The sequence below is a fragment of the Leucopleurus acutus genome, assembly GCF_964270905.1.
Source record: "Leucopleurus acutus genome assembly, chromosome: 3".
NCBI lineage: Eukaryota > Metazoa > Chordata > Mammalia > Artiodactyla > Delphinidae > Leucopleurus > Leucopleurus acutus.
The window spans coordinates 88609106-88632966 of record NC_139145.1 but is presented as its reverse complement, the minus strand read 5'-3'; the positions used below and the strand labels follow the sequence as shown (position 1 = coordinate 88632966).

Genomic DNA, 23861 nt, shown 5'->3' with positions numbered 1-23861 from the left:
CCAACTGTGGTTCATGGGCCAGCAGCATCAATAACACCTGGGATCTCGCTAGAAATGCAGAATGTCAGACCCCGCCCCAGCTCTACTGAATTAAAATCTGTATTTCAACAAAATCCTCAGAGGACTTGTGGGCACATTAGAGTGTGAAAAGCAGTGATCTAGAAATCGCAAATTGACTGCTTCATGATGGCAGCGATATTGTTTATATATTGTTTCCTGCAATATCTCCAGTACTAAGAACAATACCTGGCCCACAGTGGACACTCGATAAATATTAGCTGAATAAATCCATATGTGAACATTTCTTAGAGTATCTTCTACTTTGCACTGTGATTACGTGTATACAGTTCTTAAACGTACACAAAACTGCAAGTTCTTTAAGGGTACAGATGCTGTCTTAGGCATCTCCGAATCCACTGTGTGCCTCTCAGTGTCTGCAGGTATCACTCAATATTTTATCAATTGTAACCTTTAGATATTCAATATAGGAATATATTACTTCCGTTAGATATTTATCTATAATGTTGCTTTAATGTGAAAACTTTGGAAAACTAAGTTTAAATCAACATATAATTTCTGAATTCGCCCATTTGGCTCTGGTTTTAAATACAGTAAGGAGAATTCACCCAAGAAATCGAATTAGTAATGGAAACCATTATATAGGGCCAAGTCCTGATTCTATGTGGTACCAGAGAACAAGAATGGCATGGATGATTGAAATCCAAAACTGATTCCAAACCTCAAGTTATTCAATAGCCTCCAAGTCTTTTCTTACCAAATCTCATACGAAAGCTGCTATAAGTTTCAGAAACATCATTGTTTTAGTTTTCTTTTCTTTCTCAAATCCACCTACTGAACAGTGAAATGGCCAAAGCCATCAAAATAGAAATACAGTGACAGGGAAATATACATAATAAACAAACTGAGTAATCAGTCCTCAAATAACCAGATACCAACACAGAACTCTAAAGCGAAGCAAAGAAATAATTTGTGAAAGAGATAATTATATAGTAAATAATCAAATACATTAATAGCATAGACGTACCGGTAACAGGACCATTCCAAAATGATACTCAAAATAATGAGATATTCAGAGTCATGATTATTGCTGACTCTCTTAGGCCATATTTTAAAGGACGGATACTAAATCAGGAATACTCTCCCCAATAAAGAATTGCTTTTTTTCTATTTAATTAACTGAATTCAATTGTCCTTTATACATTTTTTTTTTTTTTTTTTGCTTCAGGGAACCCAGAGTTTTAAGTTAAGCCATCAGATATGTCTGACCCCATATGTATATAATCATATGGAATATCCTGCATACATATACACACCCCACCGTACACACACACACACTGTCATGTTGTTGTTTTCCCAAGAGTATAGTCGACAATAGTGATAGCAGAGTGTGTAATTAGTTTTCATTGTTCCCCTGACAGCTATAGTTCCATACAAGACCCTTTTCTTTTTAGGTGGTAACAGCTATGGAAAAAATAAACTAATAATAATAAACAGGCATTTAATTATGGGTCCTGCAACCATAGTGGGAACATTGCCAGAAAAGACTGGAACCTCTGGGACAGCAAAAACATATATTTCCAGGGGAGGGGAGAATTTTGTTCTTCAATTATAGTAATACTTAAAATACTGATGACAGGCATATGATAGAAAAAAATTTTAATTTTTTCCCAAGTCTCTATCGAGGATAAAGTAGGTATACAATGCTACATCAATACTAAAACCAAGAATACTATTATATCTGTACTAAAATATTAATAAGTATAAAGGCATTGCTTATTAATAAGCAAAATACATAAAGAATAGCTTTATGTTTTGATACTATCAGTGAAGAATACAAAGATTCAGTTTCAATTTGGGGTTTTGCCTTGCTTTATACAGACTTAAAAAAATTAACACTTGTGATATCAAATATCTGGGTGCTATAGTCCCTGAGGCTTACTTCAATTTGTTTTATACAGTATTTAAAATAAGGCATCTCCCAAGTTGCTGTCATGGCAGACACCAGATCTGTCACTGAGGTCCTTTATCGCCTGATTAATTAGTAATTGGGAGACACATTTTGGCAGCTTTCATTTCCCTATTATTTTCTCTTGTTTGACACAAAACCCTGTCAGGAGCACCACTATTTGAACTGTACCCTTCTTAGTGCTGGGTCACTAAATTTTAATAAATGGAGTCCCTGCCAGAAAACTACAGAAATAAGCATAAAAGTTTATTGCAGCAGTAATAGTAAACAAATATATGAAGAAAATACTGAATGCCACAGTATCTAAAACATTACTGGTCTGTCTGAACCCTGGGGTTATTGGCGAGATTGCAGAGCAGAGACTAAAAGAAAGGACCTTCAACAAAACCACTGCTTTCACTTGTCTTTTAAAAAGTACATATTAGCTAAATAAAGCAGATAAATACTTGGTGCAGCAGAGCCATACATCTGAGTTTCCTCCATTATCCCAACCCGATGAATAAATCTATTGGGAGGAAAAGATTGATAGTGACTACAGGGATACAGACCCCTTCTAGAAGTCACAAAAGCACTGTCTGAGCCAAACAAAGAAACGTTTTTCATAAAACGTAAGGTGAGGAACTTAAAATTGAAGCTAAAAAGAATGAGATTTCGGAGAGCTACAAATAGCTACAGAATCAGTTTCGGGTTCTCCATCTCAAGTGTCAGTCACTTCAAAAAGTGCTGCTACGATGGTGGCTCAGGACACTTGTGTGCCACAGCAGTGGCCATGCTGTGTGGGTCAGAGGTCACAGCTTCCACATTCCGACATCTGTCTGTATTTTCTTGCCCTGAAACAATAGACGGGAACTAGGCTCATTTGCTCCCACTTTGTTTAACCTAATTGTTAAACACAAGATATAATTTCCCCATATTTAGAATTATTTTTCCTTTTCTCCCTAATCCCATTTGACTCCATACAATTAAATACCATTAAAAATAACTTAACCAAAAGGTTAAGTCCCCTATATATTATTAAAGTTAGGCAAATGTGACAAAGCCGTATATCCCGCCGGCACCTAAGTACCAGAAAACATCAAGTATCATGCTCACCACCATCAAAATCTAGATAACAATTAGCACTACAATTATCCAACCAAAATAAGCCACGACTGCATCAAACCACAAAACTGCATTTTTAATAGGAGAAAATACTTTCATTTACTTTTATAATATGTATTTTCATAGTAAGAGGCAAGAGCTAATTGTGAATTATAGTTTCCACATACATAAATCACTAATAAAACTAGAATGGCTATTCTGACACCTTAGAAACGGGCAGAAAAAACAAAAGTATTTGTTAGTTCATTTAAAACAAAAAGGTCATTTTGAACCCTTGGTTATTTTAGTCTTCTCCATCAGTCAAAGAAAAACAGATGATGGATAGCAGAGGAAAGCGTTTTGGTACAAAAACTGTCAACTCATACTTGGACTTTAATGAGAAGTCCATGAGATGTATATCCAATCTTACAACATGTATTTTATTTATCTCCTTTACATTGTACTTGCAACCATCAAAAATCCTACTTCTAATGAACTGAAGCAATCTGTGACATAAGTAGTATTCAATTTGTGCCCAGTTTAATCAGACTGACTGAGTCAGGTTACTTTGAAATTAGTCTTAAGACGTTCTGTTTTTACTTCAGTACATGGGAATAATGTTCCCAGACATCGTCAAACAGACGCAGTGGCAAGAAGTGTAGTATAAATTTTTGGTAAAGTTTACTAGACCACATGTTCCTCCAAATGTATCCAGAAATACAAAACATGGTGGAAAATGTAACAGTCTCAATTAGTATACTCTCATAATTTTTAAAAACAAATATGAATTTACTTCCAAAATAATTTTCTATAAGAACCCACAAGAATGGTTTAGTAATGAGATTGTGAGAGCCTATATTCCAGGGACCAAAAAGGCTCTGGCTTCATATAACGCTTCTTAAAGCACCCCAAATGCTTCATTTTTGGAGGTAACTATATTTTTATCACTACCACTCACTAGAGAAAGATTCCTGCTAACGCTGTGCAATTTGGAAAAAAAAAAATCAACCAACAAACAAAAAGGACTGCTTAGTACAGTAAGAAAAAGGAAGTCAGGGTTTGGGGGTGGTGGTGATAATAGGGGCTACTAATAGATCACTGAGAAATTAACAATAAATTATAAGCTTCAAGAGAAAACTACATTTGTAAACATGGTACAGCCCAATATTTAACATGAAAATATAATATGCCTAGGTTTAAAATATATAATTACTAAGTTAAAATACCCTCTTTTTTGTCAACTAAATACAAGAAGATAGCATTCTAGTGAGCTCACGAATAACTTAAGATAGAGCTTTAAATGTAGAGCACTGCCAAAATGATCCCAAAGTGGTTTAGTCCTTTTCTATCGTCCATATTCATTTCCGGACCATTTTCATGAAAGAAGTAAAATCGGTCTTAAAACAAGATGGCTGCTTCTAGGGGGAAAGAAAAGAAACGCTGATTTAACTGAAAGCCAAAAAACTAGCTTTTCTAAATCAAGAAACAAGAACTTTGGTATATTTTTTTCTAATCTCCAAGTATATATTCATGCACTTCCACATGGAAATTTACGGATTACTCTGTGCAGTTACTGAAAATTATTAATAGCAAAGCAATTTTTTTTAAAGTTTTGATCTTTGTGTGCTAATAAGGTGATTGCCCAATGCATATACATAGAGATGTCACAAAACCAAAATTCCCAATTGTCCTTCGTATCAGAATCATGATCATCAGTCCCAAAAATCAGGTCACTTGATAAGCAGCAACAGGAATAATATTTATATCTTATATCTCTTACAGAACTCCATCATAAAATGTCCTGTGATAGATATCCTGTTACAAACAAATCAACTGTATTTGGCTTTTCAAAGGTAATACCCTAGGAACTTAGCTGTTAGACAACCTCTCCTGGAACTGCACTTTGATGACCTTCCCTGAAGCAAATGGCAGATTAACTCTGTGACATACACATAAAAACTAAAAACATTTTCCTCCATTTTGAAATAAGTTTTTAATAGATTTTTTTTAAAAAAATCACTCAAAACTATTTTTATTTCTCACTTGAGGAGAAAATAAAACCTGACAGTAACATTTTCTTCAACCTGTCAACTGTCAATTGCATGAAGAATGTTTCTCAAGATGACAAAGGTTTATTTTTCCTTATTGAAAATGATAGAATCCTACCTGAATGAAAGCTGAGCTAACCATCACTGTAGTACACTACCGTCTCCCAGCAACCAGCTAACTCAAGGAGAAGTTTTCACTGTTTTAAAATAATGGTTTTATTGAAATCTATGGCTCACTGTTTGAATACTATATTCAAAAGCCTAAAAATAAAGAGTTTCCATCTACACAGATTTCAGATTAGAAAACAGTGTAGAGACTTCAGTAGTTCACAATAAACCCTTCAGAGTACAACAAGGAGTGCAGATTATCAAGAATAGTAAAATAGAAGGAAAAATTTTTGTTTATGCTCAAAACTAGGCATAATTGTTGTGATACAGAAAAACCTGCATTACTACTTTTTACTTTTAAACTAAGTTCTTCTATGTCATTATGCTGCCTTGTTTGTAACAGACAATTTTGAAAACATGAATACAGGCAAAATCCAGAGGAAAAAGATCTCCTGGTAGTGAGTAATATCCCATTCAGAAACACTGGAAGTTCAAATTAATCACAAGAAACTTTTCCACAAAACAGCTCAGGGTATAGGTTGAGACGCAGACTAAAATATAAATCTAATAATATAAATCAGGCCCTTAAAAGAGACAATAATTTATTGATGTTTAGCTGTCTAAGACCACCATCATAAGACAAATTACTAAAAGTGAATATTAATATCTCATTTCTTACACTCCTCTTTGAGGTTTTATACCTGAATATGAAGGCATTATCTGTCACAAATGAGGAGAGGCAATTTTTTCTCAGTTTGGAAGACTAGTCCTGACTGAGCATCCTGGGTAAGTGGCCAGAACTTCCTCACTGTGCTTAGAGACATACAAGCTTCCTTTTCAACAAAGACATTCTAATCAGGGCTGCTGTTTTAACAGTTTGTATACTGTTTCTGAAAAGAAAATTGATTATATGGCATCAGTTAACATAGAGTGGTTCATTATCTAAAATAAAATATCATAGCTTTTTAAATCCTCATTACTGCTGGAAGTTATTCAAAACCAACACAAAAAATGAAGAGGGCTGAGGGGTATCTTTTTTCAAAAACTATTAATCAAATGATATATATTGGACAAAGAAAAAAAACTAAACAATAAACCAAATGTTACCCTCACATAAAATTCTGTTCTTAACATATTCTTATGTTTTGTTCATTTTCTATTTCAATGTTTTCTCTTCCTCAAAGGTACATTCTTTTGGCATATACTTCTAAGTTTGCAAAGACCAGGACTCCTGAAGGACTAATTGTATTCATTAATTTTCTTGGCCCAGCATGAAGCTGGTAGCTTGCTTGGTTCATAGCAACAGGGGAGAAAAGGAGGCGCTCATCTTTATCTGTCCCATCCAACAGGAAATCAGGCCAGTGGACAGAATGCAATGAAATGCCTCTTCAGAGGCATCTTACAAGATTAAATGGCAAGAAATTCACAAGGCTAATTTGCCCCCAAATAACTAAGTGCTCCCTCCAAATCTGATCCTCAGTCTTCAAAGGTGGAAGCCTCTAGAGCTATTGATCATCAGCCAGAACACATATGGCAACAAGATATTCGTTCAGTGAGCCAATGGCTTAGTTAATACCACTAAAATCAACGAAAAGGGAGTAATGAACTACTGAAGGCTCTCTCTGATTCTTTTAATCATGAAGAGTATATTGACCTTGGTCTCACACGGAACAGCCAAGCGTGCCTCAAACAGCACTGATGTTCCAGTCACCTAAGAAAAAGACAGTTGACTATTTCTGATAGCTTATTACGAATACATAACATAATGTATAAAATCAATGGAACATAACATCTCAATGGCTTATTTTGCTTTCAAACTTCTATGGAAAACTGGCCAAAAATAAGAAACACACTTTTCTTCTACAAATTTCTAGATTAAACAAAGGGTAAGAGGGGGAAAATTCACTTCAGGTCTCCTACAAATGGATAAGGGTAAAAACACTTCAGGTTTCCTACAGTGGATATAAATTTTCATCACTTTGTTTTTAAAGCAGATGTTTATTTTTATTTTTAAAGCAGATGTTTATAAAATTCTGATATAAATATCAAAATAATCCCATTACATCTAATAAAATGATACATTACACTGAGGTTCAGAGTTAATAAAGTTAAAAGATTCTAAGTAATGTCTTTTACTTGAAGAACTTTTGTTTCTAACATATGAAGTATTATTTAAAACACTTAAAATTTCAAAAATAAAGTTATCAGGGTTGGTGATACAACTCATTCAAAACCAAGATCAACTTTCCATCTTTCCTCAAAACAAATTCTTAGATTTAGACCAAACTGATGTCATTTGTCAGTGGGAAAGGCACAGTACTGGTATACTGGTATATATATATATATAAAAAACACTGGAAGCTCAGACTTTTTTTAAATGAAACAAGTGAATTTTGAAAGAGAAAAAATATGCAAGGGCTATATGATCAGGGAAAAATGTTACTACTCTCTACTTAGTCACATACATATCACCTATACTGCCTGAAAGATTTGGGAGTGTTGACCTAGAATTCACATCACTTTCACAACTCAAGATTACATGTTTGCAAAACTAAATGGTGTCAATTACCTGCTACTCTAACATGAAATGTTTAATTTACAAGTCCAAAGAAAACATATGGTTAGGCTGAAATTTAGAAAATCCCAGATGAATTATAGGGATATCTTTTCCCATAAGGGAATAACATTTTAAATTGGTGATTCTCAAACCTTAACAGAAGCAAAGTACTAAGTGAAGAAAATCGGTACTCTTAAAGTATGCTGGTTATATTTGCCACTGTATTATTTTACTATTCCATCTATTAATGCCAACCCATAGGAGACATGTTTAATTATCCCAGCATCATTTTGGCAAGTGGTCAAATGAATCCAAGAACTTTTCAACATACACAGCATTTGAAAGAATATTATCTTTGGAAGCACCAAACTGTTTATAGCATGTTTCAAATTAAGCGGCATACTCTTAATATTGAGTCACCTCTACCTTTATAAACGTAGCTACTAAGGGAGAACGTAAAGGAAGTTTTATTATTGAAAGTCTTTTTTAAAGTTACTTAAAAGCTTTTTCCATTATTAAAGAAATTAGACACAAATATTCTATCAATAGTTATAATCTCCTTGACTTGGATCTTCATTTCTCAAACTTACTTAGTAACAGGCCGGTTCAGAATTGAGCATAACATTAAAAGGATCTTTCTATTACTCTCACGATTTAGGTGAAACTCATACAACTTTTCAAACATTTAAAATATGAAATGTGCATTTACAAAAATGTTATCATATATTTTTATTCAGACTGTTAGGTCTCAGTTGCTATTTCAGAGATCTGTAGCAAGTCAATACATAAAATCAATGTGGTCCACTGCCCAATAAATACTGCCAATTAAAAAGTTATCAGCATTGAAAAATTAAACATCTATTTCCCAAAAGTGAATGCTTGGGAAGACAGATTCTAACAGCAAAACCATCTGACAGCAAATACATTTTATATTTTTTTCCTCTGTGAACTTAGATCTATGGACGCTTCTGTTATCAAAGCAGTCAGTAATGAAACCCAATGCAGCTGATAAACTCCTATGACTACACAAGTTACAAAATAAGAAATTTAAATCCTGTGATCAAGATGTAATACTTAATTTTAATTTTATCTAAACATAATTTCAAATGAAGTCCATTAGTATAAGCTAAAATATATTTACTTCATTTTGCCACAATATCCATTTATTATCAGCTTAACATGTCCGCTGAACTCTTCTTCTAAGAGAAAAATCTTTAAAGTCTCTTTAAGTTGCAATTAAAGTTTTCTACTTTTTTCCACAAGACTGAAGTCTTCTGATAATATTAATTTAGCAAAATCTTAAAAGATAGGATTTATGTCAAACCAAAAAGCATGGTTAGCTTACTTTACAAAATGATGGCATAGATGAAAAGAAAATGTAAAACATTAAAAGTTTAAAATTTAGTAGTCCCCTGCAAATTTTCTAAAATATTTTTTCACTATCTTTTGTGATAAACTTATTTCTAAATTACTTATTTTGCATTTGGCTCCTTTTAAATACATCCAAGCTGACTTTTCTTCATTCATCAGAAAAGCACCGTCTTATTCCACATTTCTAAGATAAATCTGCCTACCAGTATCTAGTTTTAAAATTATATTATTTTTTAAAGTAAGTTTTACTGTGATAACATATGAAGATAAACACAAATCCCTAAAAATACTAAAGTTAGAGCTGAATCTTTTTTTGGGCGGGTGGGCTGCATGATTCTTTCTTTTGAACATTATCAAATTGATAATGATCAGAGAAGTATTTCCACAAACTTCAAATTAAAACACTGACTTGAAAAAAATATTGGTATTTTAAAATTCTACAGGTTAACTTTGGGCAGGTTCAAACACACCATGGCATCCTGAGCAGAAGAGTTTTCCGCAGGCAGGGCAGATCTATTAAAAAACATGACCTGTGACAAAAATCTGTGTGCTAATCTCAAACCAAACAACAGTATCAAAAGCATAAAACAGAGATAACCTAAGATAAAATGTCCTCAAACTAACTCAGACTAGTTTGACAGGTTAAGAAGGAGGGGGTAAGAGTGGGGATGTTGCTGATTCTTTCTGTTTTAGCCCAGGATGACTGGAACACCCAAGTACCCAAAGAAATTAATACCATGAGAAAAAGATTACACTGTGAAGTTTGGAGTGGGAAACAAAAGACAAGCAAGAGTAAAATGTCCCAAATTCAACTAACCAATTTCACTGTTGTTTTATTTGATAAGGCACTAAAGTTTAAAATATAAATTCCTCTGTTTCGAATATGCTGTCTAATAAAGCCCAAAGGGGAATAAAACCAACCAACATAATGAGACTTGCTTTTAACGCCATCACAACTGGAAAGCTTGCTCTATTTGTCTTGTCAGCTTTAATAAAAGGCATCTCCTCTGGCAGGATGGCTTCTCTTTCTCTTTTCCTAATAGCGGTAAGTGGCATGTCAAAGAAGAAATAGCTTCCCATCCCACACCCACCTTCAGGAGACTTTTTAAACCAAACTTTGAAGGATGTCTCCACTTGGCCCAAGCGATTCAATCAGGACTTGGGCTACCTGGGTGTGACTATCTTTCCTGAGGCAGCGGGCGGGGGAGGGGGGGGGACTCTATCCCCGTTCGGCAACCGGTGTACGGCTCGAAGGGAAATCTGCTCATCTTCAACTGAGAGAACATTACTTCAAGCGGGGGAATCCCTCCTATGCCAGCATAACAAAGGAAGGCGGGAGGCCGGCGGAGAGGGCCACCGGGAGGTAGGAAAAACTAGAGGCGCCCACCAGCCCCCTCTCCCCAAGCGCGCTGGGTGCGCAGCAACCAAACTCTTCCCTTGGCCTCCGCGTTTCTTCTCCCAACTTCCACGCCAGCCCAGGGAAAAACCTGGGATTTTAGGTATAATCGATGCTATTTCCCTTCTCCTCGGCGGGCACCTAGACCAGCCCACAGCTGGAAGCTGGAAGCTGGAAGCTGGCCTCGGTCCCAGAAAGGCAGAGCAATATGGGCCCAGCGGGGCCGACTGCTGCCGGGGAGAAAGTAGGGCTTGGACCTGCTCTGGATCGGGAGGGGTCCGCCCGGCACTCTGGACAACCCCACCCCTACCCCTCTTCCAGGGTCCGTGAACAAGCCAGGGTCCGTGAACAAGCCAGGGTCCAGCAGGAGCGCTAGGGCGGCCCCGGGCGCCCGTCTCTAGGTTCCCGCGTACTCGGCTGGCTTCGGAAGCGCCCGAAAAACGTTTCCAGGTAACCGCGCGTTTTCCTCCGGCTGCACACTGCCAGGCTTCGGACGAAGGGCTCCCACCTCCCGGTTCGGCCAACTCCAGCAGCTAGCTCCGCAAGCATGACGTAACCCGGCATTAGATCAAACTTTCTGGCACTTTGAGCCCACCGGGAGGTGGAGGAAGTGGGAGAAGCCTCTCTACTGCCAAGAGAGCCGGGACCAGACTGACTTAGTGGTCGGATGATTTCCTCGTAGTTAAGGAGGAAAATACAAACCTAAAGCTTCCGCTTCCCAGCCCCCCACACTTCCCCCAGCCAGTGCGCTTTCTGAGCGCACCGGCGAAAAGGGAAGGAAAAAATTTAAAAAGAAAACAAACAAACAAAAAAAACACTTTAGGGATGTTTAGCGGGTTCTCGCCACAGTCCCTGCGCAGCCACGCTCCAAGAGGGAGCTCCTGGCGGCTTGCACCCGGGGCTCCCCGTGCGCAAGCCCCGCGCCTGGCTCGGGATGCTGGCCAGCCTGCCCGGGTGGGAAGCGAAGTCTCCACTCCCGGGCTCCCGCCTTTTCCGAGTCTCCCCGGGCTTCGCAGAAGCATCGGGTCTGGGCAGCCCCGGGGACGCCCAGGGGCGCTCAGGCTCCCTGCCGCACCTCAACAATGAGGGGCACGAAGTGAGCGTTTCCCGCGGGCGCCTCGAAAGCCATCCGCGCCCGAGCGACGCAGACTCTGAGAGTGCGCGCCGCTGTCGGCCGATGCGCGCGGATCCCCGGCGCCGCCGCTCCTTCCGCAGGGCCCCGAGGCCCGGGTAGCCCCGGCTCTCCGCCCCCCATTGCCTTACCTGGGGTTGCTGCTGTTCCAGTAGACGGCGTAGCGGTCGGCGACGGCCTTGGAGCCAGGGTCCTGGCTGAACACACACGTCCAGAGCACAAGAAACATCAGCGTCAACATCTCCACGTGCAACATCACGCCTGGCCAGCGGCGGAGCCGCCGACGCGCCACTCCGGGGAGAGATCAGGGATCCGGAGGGAGGGAGGGAGGGAGGGAGAAGGGGCGAGAGAGAGCGGGAGCCAAATAAATATGAATAAATAAAAATGAAGAGGGGCGAGAAAAGAAAGAGGCGCACACCAAGCTGAGGAGGGGGAGGAGAGACAGAAATAAAGGTGGAGGAGTGGGGGGAATAAAGGCAAACTCGCACCCCCACTGGAGGGCTCAGGAGAAAAAAAGGAATCACAAGATGGAGAGAAGCGTGCGTGTGTGTGTGTGTGTGGTGGCGGCGGCGAGGGCGGGGGAAGGGGTGCCAAGCTGTGTCTCGGGCGGCGGCGGCAGGCCGGTCACCCCGGGAGAAGGAGGTGCGCGCCGGGCCGGGCGGCGGCAGCGCGGGTTGGGGCAGGCGGCGGCGCACGCTGCACAGTCACCGGGAGTTGCGCGCCACGGCCGCGGGGAGACATACACCGGCCCGCCGGGCCCGGCTCAGCGTCGGCGCCGCGGGGTGCGCACGGCTCCGCCGCCGCCCAGGGCCCTCGCACTGCGCCCCGCTTCGCTCCAAGTTACTTTGGCGGCCTGTAGGAAACTGCAGGAAGAGGGCTCCGTGTGGATGGGGGGGCTTCCCGCCTGTGGTCCTGGGAGTCTGAGGACCCCCTTCCCCCGCCTCCTCTGTGCTTTAACCCGGTAACCCCTGGAAATCTCGGAGGAGTCTCGTAGGTGCTACGGGTTCGGGGCGGTGCGCCGCGCCGAGAAGGGTGGAGATCTGGAGCCAGAAACCCAGCCCCGCCGGCGTCCTGGAACTGGTTAAGCGGCAGCTAAGCGGGCGAGGAGCGGTCTTGCCTCTCAAACCTCAAAGAAAAGTTCGGCTTTTCGCGTCTTTCGGCAGGTCCCCTGTCGGAGTCCGACTGCGACGGTGGCGGGAGGCGACACCCTGGCCGCTGCCTGAGTCTCGGGGATTTCTCGCGCGTGCTTTTCTTGGCCGGGAGTCGGTGCACCAGAGTGAATGGAGAGCAGAGGTCTGAACCAGCCAGCCAGGCGGAGCTGGGATGCCGAAACCTGCAGGACGATGCCAATCCAACTGTTCAGCTGGAGAGCGGGAGGGGAAACAATCACTTTCAAATGAATCCCTCCAACTCCTGGATGGGCTGATGTCAGTCTCCGATCGCCTTCCGGGAGCAAGAATGAGCCCCCAGACGCGGTGCCAAGAGCCCTGGGTGAGCTCTCAGAAGTGTCCCTGCGACTCCGACTGGTCCGACCCCAAGCCCGGCAACTTGTAGAGAGGCATCAATCAGTTTGAAATGCGAAAGGAGAAAAAAAAAAGAAAAAGAAAAAAAGAAAGAGCGCACGAGAGCGTGTGGCACCTCCCCGATGACTACATCAGAAAACCTTCCCGATCCTCCCGCAGCTGCTCCTCTTTCCCTCCTTGGGCACAGCAGCAACAAGAGGTGAAAACCACCAACAGAATCCCAAAACCTTTACCAGGAGGGAAAATAAACTTGAGTGCAGCAGCAGCACGAGCAGCCCAGGAGGGATTGAAACGACTGGCGAGAAGTGGAAAGGGGTAAAAGTCAGTTTTGCAAAAGAGAAAAAAAAGAGAGAGAGAAAAAATTTCCTCGGGCACGCCCCCTCGTTAATGACCTGCGTGTAAAGCCGACAGCAGCGGCAACCCAGCAGCAGCAGCCGCCGCCGTACCGGAGCGCGAGGCCGCGCGCGTGAACGTGGACGTGGGCGGCGCGGGGGTGGGGTGGGCGTGGAGCGCAGGGCGCGGGGTCGGCGGGCGGCGCGAGCGCCTGTGTGAGCTCCGGACCGAGAGGGGGAGGCGCCGCCAGCCTGAGCCTAGCCAGCGCTGCTGCTGCCGCCGCGGCCCGGGTCATGTGGGCTGCTTTTTTTTTTTTTTTTTTTTCTCCTCGCAGTTTACTTGGAAAGGGGTGGGGGGTGGCTGGAGCAGCCAGTCAGGGAAAGGCCTGCTGTTTGCTTACAGATCGGGTTTTTTTTTTCCTCTTTACTCCAACCGGATTGGTCTGCTCCACGAGAAAGAGGCGTTTTCCTAATCTCCTCCCTTCCCCACGCCTCCTAACCCCCCTCCCGGGCCCCACCTTCCAGAAACCTGACTAATTGAATTACTGGGAGTGCTGAGGCGCCCTCTCCTCCGCCCGAACCCGGCAGCCGCGTGTAACCCTTTGGATGCTGAATTCCGTCTGGCCTGAGGAATGATTTAACATCTTTTTAGCTGAGGGTAGGGTCTTTCAGTTACAAAGGAACCGGTTCCCACCCTGTAGCCGGAGAGCCGAAATCTGTCTCCGGGGCCCCTCAAGTGACACGCAGCCCCAGCAGACGGCTGGCAGGCAACGACAGTGACTACGGGTTTTTGGAAATCTCTGTCCTGTTCTTCACTAGGCGCATTGCCCGGCGCCGGGATATCTGAAAACCTGAGCATCTCTCATGTGCCTTTCAACTCCCCTCTTCCTACCAGGGATTTAAAGGTTCATGAGCAGGAAGCAAGACTTTTCTTTAAAGTGATGCTTTGAAAACACATTTTTTTTTTAGATCGAGAAAATCACAGGGTAAAGTGATTACAATTCAGTGCGAATCTTCGGCAGGGAGGAAATGAATGCGGCAGGGGAGCCCACCCGAAATACCGTACACCTTTTCTATTTCAACTCCGAGGTTGGTTCACTGCCCACTCCCCAAAGGATAAATGCTTTGAACGAACCCGGTGGGGGAAGAAATGGAGGTCAGGGAAGGAATTCCTTTATTATTGGAAAAGGCCTTGCGTTCCCGGGTTTCTAGAGCAGGTTGCAGTGCCTCGGGCCCTCGGCCGCCACCGTCGCGCGATCACCTGACAGCGAGGCGGTCCTCGCGCCTCGGGACGTGTGCCGGTGTCCTCCAGCGCCCGGGAAGCTAGCCAGGCGCCCGGCGCTGCGGGGCTACACACTCTCGAGACTCGCCCTCGTGGGGCTCCGCGGGCTGGGGCCCGAGTGGTATTAGTCTCTCTAACTCTCTAGGGAATTTGCTGCGTCAGCAAGAAGGGCTAATCCCAAGAAAGAAAACAGCGTACTTTTGCTCCCAAACCTGCCTGTTCTTCCCTTTACTTATTAGCCCAATAAAATCAAAGATCACGTTCTTCCTCCTGCGCTTTCCAGTCCTCGAGCTCTAGATTTCCAGGCGCTTCGGAGCTGTTTGGAAGCGTCCAGACGCCCTCCAGTGGTTGGCCTGCAGTCCGCACCCAGCGGGGCTATTACCTGTAGTTCAGCCGGGATTGAGTTTGATGGAGAATCTGGGGTCATGAACAATACCGATTTGAGAGGAAAGGAACAGTCCATATCGGCATGGGATTACCTGGATGTCACGGGCTCTTGCCTAGAAGTTGAGTAGTTTCTCAATTACAGAAATTTTTCCTATCTGCAGAGACCTGAAATTGTCCTAGAAAAGTAACTCTTCTGTTTTGTGAGTAGATATAAATTGCAATCTGTGTAATTATAGATTGCACTACAGACCACCCTAACAAACCAAACACCTTCCTAAATTAAGAAATGTAAATTCAGAATATTAATACAAATTCTTCTCTACCATCTGTATATTTCACAAAATTCCAACAGTGAGAAGTCGGAAAACTTAAGCTAGAGAACTGAAGAATAAGCTTTCATTTTTTTTTTTTTTTTAACATTTGTAGCAAGTATTACTATCAAACTCCACTCATTGGGCCAGAGACTCTTGCGATGTTAGCGAAAAACTTGCCCCTCATGTAGCACACTACCTACACTTGTGAGTTCATCAGCCAGGGGCCTCAACTCCAAGCTCTAACAATGTGCAGTAAGCTTTAATTTTTTAAATCAAATTTTCACTTAAAGCGTTATCTGATTCCCCCCCCCCCCCAGTTTTGCTGATGTTCAAGTTCTTGGTCTATTTTAGGGTGCACTTTTTTTTTCTGTTGTAGGAAGGATGCATTTCTTCCCTCAGTCTTTCTGATGGTAGCTCTAATAGGTGCTCCTACGACAGACAGTTTTGCAGGAAATGTTCTGGACCCTTTTAAGGGACATATGTATCTTTAGGAAGATGAGAATTCATGACTCCTATCTTGGGGAAAATGCTGATTCTCATCGGAGAGACTTTTTAGTCAGGGAAATATCAGGTATCAGGGAGTTAGCAAGCTGGCTTCCTGTGGCATCAAAGCCAAAAGGAGTGAAGAAAAAGAAATCATATCCACTGATTTCCTATTTAAAACACATACTGTAAGCAAATGTGAAAAATCAATATATCAAAAGAATATGGATGTTCTGATATTTTAAATATTTCCAATTTGTTTTAAAGTCTGGATAGTCGCATTTGAAGCAGAAAAAGAAAATCATACATGATGGTTTTCCTTAAAATGATTCAGGGAGCTGGAATAAAAGGCATTGGAATTTGCAACTGTTCAGAACATAATTCAAATGTCTAGGAGAAATAATTCATAAACTTAAATCAAATGCCCCCTTCTGGGATTATATACCTAAGTAATTATTGATATTGGAGTAACTAAGCAGCAATATGACAGATACACACTTAGATAAAGTTTGAAGAGAGGTATTATTAAATATACGTACCATTAGATAATGTGGCTTTGTCTCCTCAGGAAAATATTGAAGTGATTTGAATTTACACAAATCAGCATTATAGAAAATAATTATGATTAGCCCAGTGTCACAGAGGCAATGACTCTAAAGTTGGCCATTTAAAGGATAAGTAGCGTTTTGCCAAGTTCAGAAGGAGGTTCCAGTATGTCAGAGAGAAAACAGCAAGAAGCTAAATCATGGAGGAATAAAGGTGCAGGGAGTGTTCAAATGCTTTGAGTTCAACAACATTGAAAGAGGGTTGTAGGGAGCTGAGACCTGAAAAGTTGGTTGGAAATGGACTGTAAAAGGGCTTGGCTATATTCTAAATATATTTGGATTTAAAGCTACCGGTAACCGAGTGCACTGGTGGTTTTAAAACAAATGACACTGAAAAAATGACACTGAAGCAATGCTTCAAATTAAAATACAGATAGGGATTTATCTTTCTAGTTATTTGTTTATGTATTATTTTTTGGCCTTGAACTATCTAGGTGGGTGTTCTAACCTTGTCTATGAGTTAGAATCACCTTGAGAGCTTTTTAAAAAAGAACGTGCCAAGGCCCCACTCCCTGTTTTAGGTTAGGGGCCGGGATTTTGGATCTGTAATTTTTAAAAGCTCTCCAGGGAATTCTAATTAGCATAGAGAATAGAGAATCACTGATCTAGGTAATTTCTTTTTACCTTAATGAGTTCAATATTTCAGGGGAAAAAAAAAAAAAAGTAAGTTCTGTACTTAGGAGAAATGTCCCAGCTATCCATGAAGGCAGGAATGTTAATACTTCCAAGAACTGAATTTCATGATCCTCTCTATTAAAATGAAGTGATACTATAAAAATAATTTTCACATAGCACAAAACAGAATACCATCTCCAAGACGTGGTTGCAGTGCAAAGCTTACTTTTAAATATGGATTAGTCTTCCTTTTTAGACTAGTCTGGACTTCCTTTTTGTATTAGCTGCCTCCAGATAGAAGTGGAGATCTATTGAGTCAAGTGTCCAGATAAATAAATGAAACAAGCTGGTGTATCAAACCCCACAGTCCACAGACTAAGCAACTCTTGTCTAATATAGCAGTTACATCCAGAAGAAATAATAAAGGAAATAAACTCAGGATCAAAGATTTAAAAAATGATAATTAGATGAAAAAACTTTCTAACAGGTGACTAACATAATGGTACTTAAGCTAACTCCGCTATCTATCTTCCCAGAACTTTAGAATTCATTCCAAAGGCCTAAGAACCCAGGTTCTATCACCAAACTGTCACCCAGCTATCCTGTGCACAGACTATTTGAAGTTACTTAATGAAGGCTTCTCTCTTCTTTAACCCCTTTTATAAGAGCTTTCTCAGAATCTTTAGGAATAACTCTTCACTAGCTTTTCTTTCCTTACAGACCTTAGGAAATGCTCCTTTTCTATTTCTGATCTAGTTGCCTCTCCTGGGTGCAGCCTAAAAGAGGGAGGAAAAAAAACCTCTACTAAATAGAGTACCATGTCTTTACCTTCAGCTTGTGACCTTCAAATTCCATCATGAATTTTCCACTTTTCCTCATTCTCTCTTTAATTTTCTGGCACTTCCTGGAGTTTGCTTCCCAGCATGCCTTCTCTTGAAGTCTGTGCATAAGTAGAAGCAGTTTTACAAGTTGCTGAAATATCCTTAAAGAGGCATTTTTAGAATTTCTTACTTATGAATTGCCTATGTGTTGTTTTGCTCATTTCAAAATATAGTTTAAATAAGACCTACATAGCAAACTTTTTAAACAGACAGAATTTTGAGCAGTCATTTTGATAAACAGCTAAACCAAATAATTAGGCACACATGTAAATATGTGTTATGTTTCTGTGTATTACAGATGTGTATGTGCTTACATATAATTTCAAAAGAAGCAAACAAGAACTGGTTGATTCAATTTCCACATCACTTTTCATTAGCTAGACTTCAGTATATATACCATAGAGCTATGTGGCCAATATTCAACCATAAAGCTGATATTGGTAGGTGATATTATTCCCAGGAAAAATGTTTGTCTTGTCTTTTACTATTTGAACATGTATGTACTTTTACAGCTCTGTATTTCCCCTCTTCAAATTTTTAAATAAAAATTACCAAATAAAATCTATCTGCATTTTAAAAATCTAATCAATCAACTAAGTATACTATCCTAAAATGGTCTTTGTGAATTATTAAATAACATTACACTCCTTGCTTAAAGGAATACAGATTACCATGAATGCACATTACAAAATAAATAAATAAATAATAAATAAAAATTTGTATTTATGTTTTATTACAATGGCAACATAGATATCTGCAGCATACCTTTATTTAAATAAATAGAATATATGTAGACTTTTCAGAAATAAAGTTAACCTGTACTTTTTTCTCAAATATATGTAAACTAATAATTAGGATACTTTTCTCCCACCAGCTACAACTACCATCATCCAAAAAGCATGTAAATTTGTGTGCTTTTGCATTTTTTACTTGTTTAGAGACACACCCCCCAAAGGGGCTAGAACACCTTTTTAAAAATTTAATTGATGCCATTATGTACATACACATGTAGCATATTTATGAGCATATATACAGAGAAAGAACTTTTTTGTTGTTGTTGTTGTGGCCTCTCCCGTTGCGGAGCACAGGCTCTGGACGCGCAGGCTCAGCGGCCATGGCTCACGGGCCCAGCCGCTTCGTGGCATGTGGGATCTTCCCAGACCGGGGCACGAACCCATATCCCCAGCATCGGCAGGCAAACTCTCAACCACTGCGCCACCAGGGAAGCCCAAGAACTTATTTTTCAATCAATATTCACCCAAGATTTCCATCAACTTCTGTGAGAATTCTATTTAAAGACGAGCAGAGGATAACCCTTAGTCAGTGAGCATGATTTCATGAAATAGGAAATGCTGTTTCTAAGCCCCTTTTTAGCATTGGCTTTACTTTTTCTCCCCAGATCTAAACTGGCTAAGCAAAATAGAATTACGGCAAACTAAGAAACTCCTTCCTCAAATTATGTGCATATTTTTTACATAAAAGTCTCAGAGGATATTTTGGAGTGTGGATTTTTTTTTTTTTTGTAGTCGTCTAAATAATTGTCTCAAATTTTTTCCCATTTTTCTTGGCCATGGTAGAGATGGTTTTTAAAGTATATTATTTATTTTTTAGGAAAATTGTCCTCTTACTGCAGATTTATAACTCTAGTCTGAGACTTCCAAATACCTTATGCCAACATTGTAAATTTTATTGTGATGTCATAAAGTTACAGTTAGGGTATAATTTTTTAAAGGCATTTCATTTTGTAGTTTGGAATAATAGTTATAAAGCTGGTCTCTATAGAAACCACTGCAACTTGTGATTTTAGAACATCAGATAATAATGCAGGGGATTATTGGCCAAAACTTTTTTTTTTTTTTGGATTTTTAAAGAATTTATTCTGTTAAGAAATATAACAGGGGATGATGGCCACAGACATATAACAATTGCGGGCCTGGGGCAAATAGTAGAGAAAAAGCCTCCTTTTTTTTAAATCGCAATTTTAATCGCAAAGACTCTACTCCCAGTCCCTGAAATGAAATATAGTCCCTTTCAGGGTTGATGTTGAGTTTCCAGACCTTTAAGCACTATTAACAGCCAGCTTTCATTATTTCTAGGTGAATTCAGCAATACTCCATTCTTGTTAGAAATTGTGAAAGATGTTTCTGTGAAAGCTGTTAAAACCACAGTCAAGAAATCTGGTAAATTCTGCTAATTGGTCAGTTCCATTATTCTGTTTCTCATCTCAATCTAGCTATCATTTGTTTGTAAGATACACCCATAAACAAGAAACATTAAGACAGAAATACAGAGGCACTGTCCTCAAACTCTCTGAGGGCTAGCAGTCTTCATGAAACTTCATGTGGGAGTAGAAGCCTTCTTGATCTGGGAAGGTTTTTCCACAGATGTAACAGGAACAGTGCCACGCTACTTGTGTGAGCGTCGGATATGGCTGTCGTGGGCAGCATGGGACGCAAAAGATTTGGCACCGTACTTGCATTTGAAGGGCTTCTCCCCAGAGTGCTTCCTGATATGTGTGCGGAGTACACTAGAGGCAGTGAACGTCTTTGTACAATACACACAGTGGTAGAGTCTGTCTCCAGAGTGGACTCTCATGTGTTTGTTTAGGTTGGAAGACTGAGAGAAACATTTCCCATACACAGAACACTTGTGAGGCCGATGCTTCTCATGAACGTGAAGGATACGGATCCGGAGCCGTTCTCACTTCTCAAAGGATCGTTGCATAAAGAACAGGGAAATTTCCCATCACCTTTGTCCACACATGGGGTGTACTTGAGATGCTTGTCTCTGTAATATTTGTAGGTAAATACTTTTCCACATCTTTCACACGTGTACCCTTCTGCAGACTCTTCCGAGGGCCCAGATGCCTGGTTCCACTGCTTTATGACCTGCAGGCTCACGGGAATGTCCAAAAACTTCTCATAGCATTCTCCATACCACACAAGGAGCTCTGGGTTCTGGTAGATCTCCCTGCAGCTTTCATAAAAGATCTGCCCTTGACATTGTACGGCAACTAAGTTCTGCTCCATGGGGAAACTAACACAGTTGACATAGGACATCCAGTTCCCTGTACCTCCTTTTCCGTCAATAAAGTGGCTCAAATGACCATCTTCAAAGAGGTCCCACATCAGGGAATTATCCCCGTACGTCCTGACTTAGCTGGTGTTGACCACTTTACCCTGAAAGGGCCCGAACCTGACTCCTTTGTTTGTGACAGGGCTACTGAAGAACACACCAAAATGTGCCACTTCACTGAATTTCGTCCGTCCGAGGCAGAGACCTTCTGGTAGCTGAAAGGAGTTGTTATCCAGAGTCTGAGGAAGAGAATCAGACCCAGAGCTGTCTATGGGGACCAGGAGGCCCGAAATTGCCTGGTGCAGGTGGGCGGAGTTCTGACGGCTGGGGATGACCCCATATAGAACTAAGTGCAGGTCTTCCTGGGTGAAGTGGTGAGATGCCTTCCCCTCTTGGTTCACGAGTTTGGGGCCATCCTCAGAGCGCTCTCTTTGAGAGCACAGCAGCCGAGCGCTCCAAAACTTAAAATGAGAAATATGTTACTGAAATGACTCTTTCTAAACTCAAGTCTGGAAGGACAATGTGCCGTTAAAATGATTACTTTTTAATCAGAGATTATCACTCTCATTTTCCATCAGTCTACCTTTTGGGGGGCATATGATATATACTAAATTAAATAGGATTTATTGGTTCATCTAGATTCTGAATTACCCTCCGTTCCTATGCATTAGGAGAGTGCTTTTCTTAGCCCTTTTCCTTGAAATTCATCAGGATCTTTTATGTGGACTAGCTAGTATTCTGCACACTTCCAATGCTTAATCAATATTACAATATAATATTAGCATAATAATAAATCATCTTAAAATATTACATGGGCTATTAAGTGAGATCCTATTCAGTTTGAGCCAGGACATCAAAAAATTTTGTTTTCTCTATATGCATACAAAGTAATTTTAAAACTCCCTTTCCATGAAATGTCCTTGCATCCATAAGATGTCTACATATTACAGAGTGAAGCGGTGAAGTGTGTATCTTCCAGTTACGTATTTCATTGGTTCAATTTATTCCAGGGCCTGAATTTTCCATTCTAATAAGAGGAAATTTAAAATTGGGCAGACAAAAATGGAAATAGCACCATTTGTCAAGTAAATGCCCTTTTCCCAATGGCAATTCTGAACTCTTTATAAAGGATTTCCAGGCCAGCAGCTAGGTAGTGTTCCTTGCCACTAAGAAGTCCTGCTTTGTCTGTGATTGGTTATATCACACACACCTAGACTAACAGCCACTGAAAACATGAGGATTTTCTTTATAGTTACAGAAACAAGAATGAAGTAAAAAATATTCTGTTAATAAAATCTCATCCTAACTGGTTGCTGTGAGGGAGGTCCTAGTTTGAAACTGCCAACAAAGCTAAAAATAAAGACATTTCCCCTTCGAAAAGTATTGTTCAAATACTATACATTTTATCTACCAATATGTGACTCAAATAGGATAAAAATGATTCAGAATCTGTGATAGATAGCACAATGGCCAAAATTTTTTCTCCCGTACGGTTTAACTTTGCAGTTAGCCCCTCGCATCAATAGAGAGTCTATTTTTTCACCCCTTGAATCTGAGCTGACCTTGGACATCCTTTGGCTGAAAGGCTGTTGAGCCAATTCTGAGCCACACCTCAAGAGGCATTCAAGTTTCCACTCTTTCTCTAGGAACCCTACCCAATGGCCATATGGACAAGTCGAAGCTAGCCTTCTGGTTGATGAGAGACACGTAGCTCATTCACCCCCATTGTCCCAGGCAATCCCCAGATGCAGAGTTAACCAGCTGACTGGCAGAGACCAGCAGATACATGAGAAATTTCCAGCTGAGACTAGAAGAGCTTCACAGCTGAGCCCAGCCTAAACTGCCCACCCAAAGAATCCTGTCCTCAATAAATGGTCCTTGTTTTGAACAACTAAATTTTGGGGTGGTTTGTTATATAGCAATACACAACAGATTCATCCATTTCTTAAATTATCGGAAATAAAATTTTGGATATTATTCACCTCAAATTAATGTTATTCTTTCATAACTTTGATTTCCATTACTGAGTTACTTGGTGCTAAATCTGTAATTGGGGAACTTCCCTGGTGGCACAGGGGTTAAGAATCCGCCTGCCAATGCAGGGGACACGGGTTCGAGCCCTGGTCTGGGGAGATCCCACATGCCACGGAGCAACTAAGCCCATGCGCCACAACTACTGAGCCTGTGCTCTAGAGCCCGCGAGCCACAACTACTGAAGCCGCACGCCACAACTACTGAAGCCTGTGCGCCTAGAGCCCATGCTCCACAACAAGAGAAGCCACGGCAACGAGAAACCCATGCACCACAACTAAGAGTAGTCCCTGCTCGCCACAATTAGAGAAAGCCCACACGCAGCAATGAAGACCCAAAGCAGCCAAAAATAAATAAATTTATTTATTTAAAAAACAAATTGAAACTTTAAAATAAATAAGTAAATAAATCTGTAATTGGTGACATGGTTTTCTGAATATTTCTAATAGGAGTGTTTGTTTCTGCTACTTCATAAATTTCATAGGGAGTCTTTTTTCTTCAATAAAAACTTTACATGGAACCCTAAATGAACACAATTAACATTCAGGCCCTTCTGATCCTCTTAGCATAATGTCATTTGCTTAGAATAGCAAGCCTGAAGAGATGATTTATCCAGAGGTGATTCTTCTTCTAAAGTGGCGTCCAGCCAGAAAA

The 23861-nt window shown here is 40.9% G+C and overlaps 1 protein-coding gene and 1 pseudogene across 3 annotated transcripts in view; both read right to left on the bottom strand.

Annotated features, from left to right (window-relative positions):
* The window catches only part of EFNA5 (ephrin A5), a gene marked incomplete at its 5' end in the record, with an annotated part of 274792 nt that extends 262857 nt beyond the window's left edge, over positions 1-11935 (bottom strand). For both annotated transcript variants that reach the window (XM_082836307.1, XM_082836308.1), the window contains one exon: positions 11811-11935. In XM_082836307.1, coding sequence (XP_082692433.1) covers positions 11811-11935 — 125 coding nt within the window. The remainder of the gene's footprint in view (positions 1-11810) is intronic.
* An 8483-nt stretch (positions 11936-20418) lies between these two features.
* LOC309959911 (PR domain zinc finger protein 14-like) overlaps positions 20419-23861 on the bottom strand; it is a 150242-nt pseudogene continuing 146799 nt past the window's right edge. The window contains exon 6 of the transcript in view: positions 20419-21637. The product of the transcript in view is annotated as a PR domain zinc finger protein 14-like (transcript). The remainder of the gene's footprint in view (positions 21638-23861) is intronic.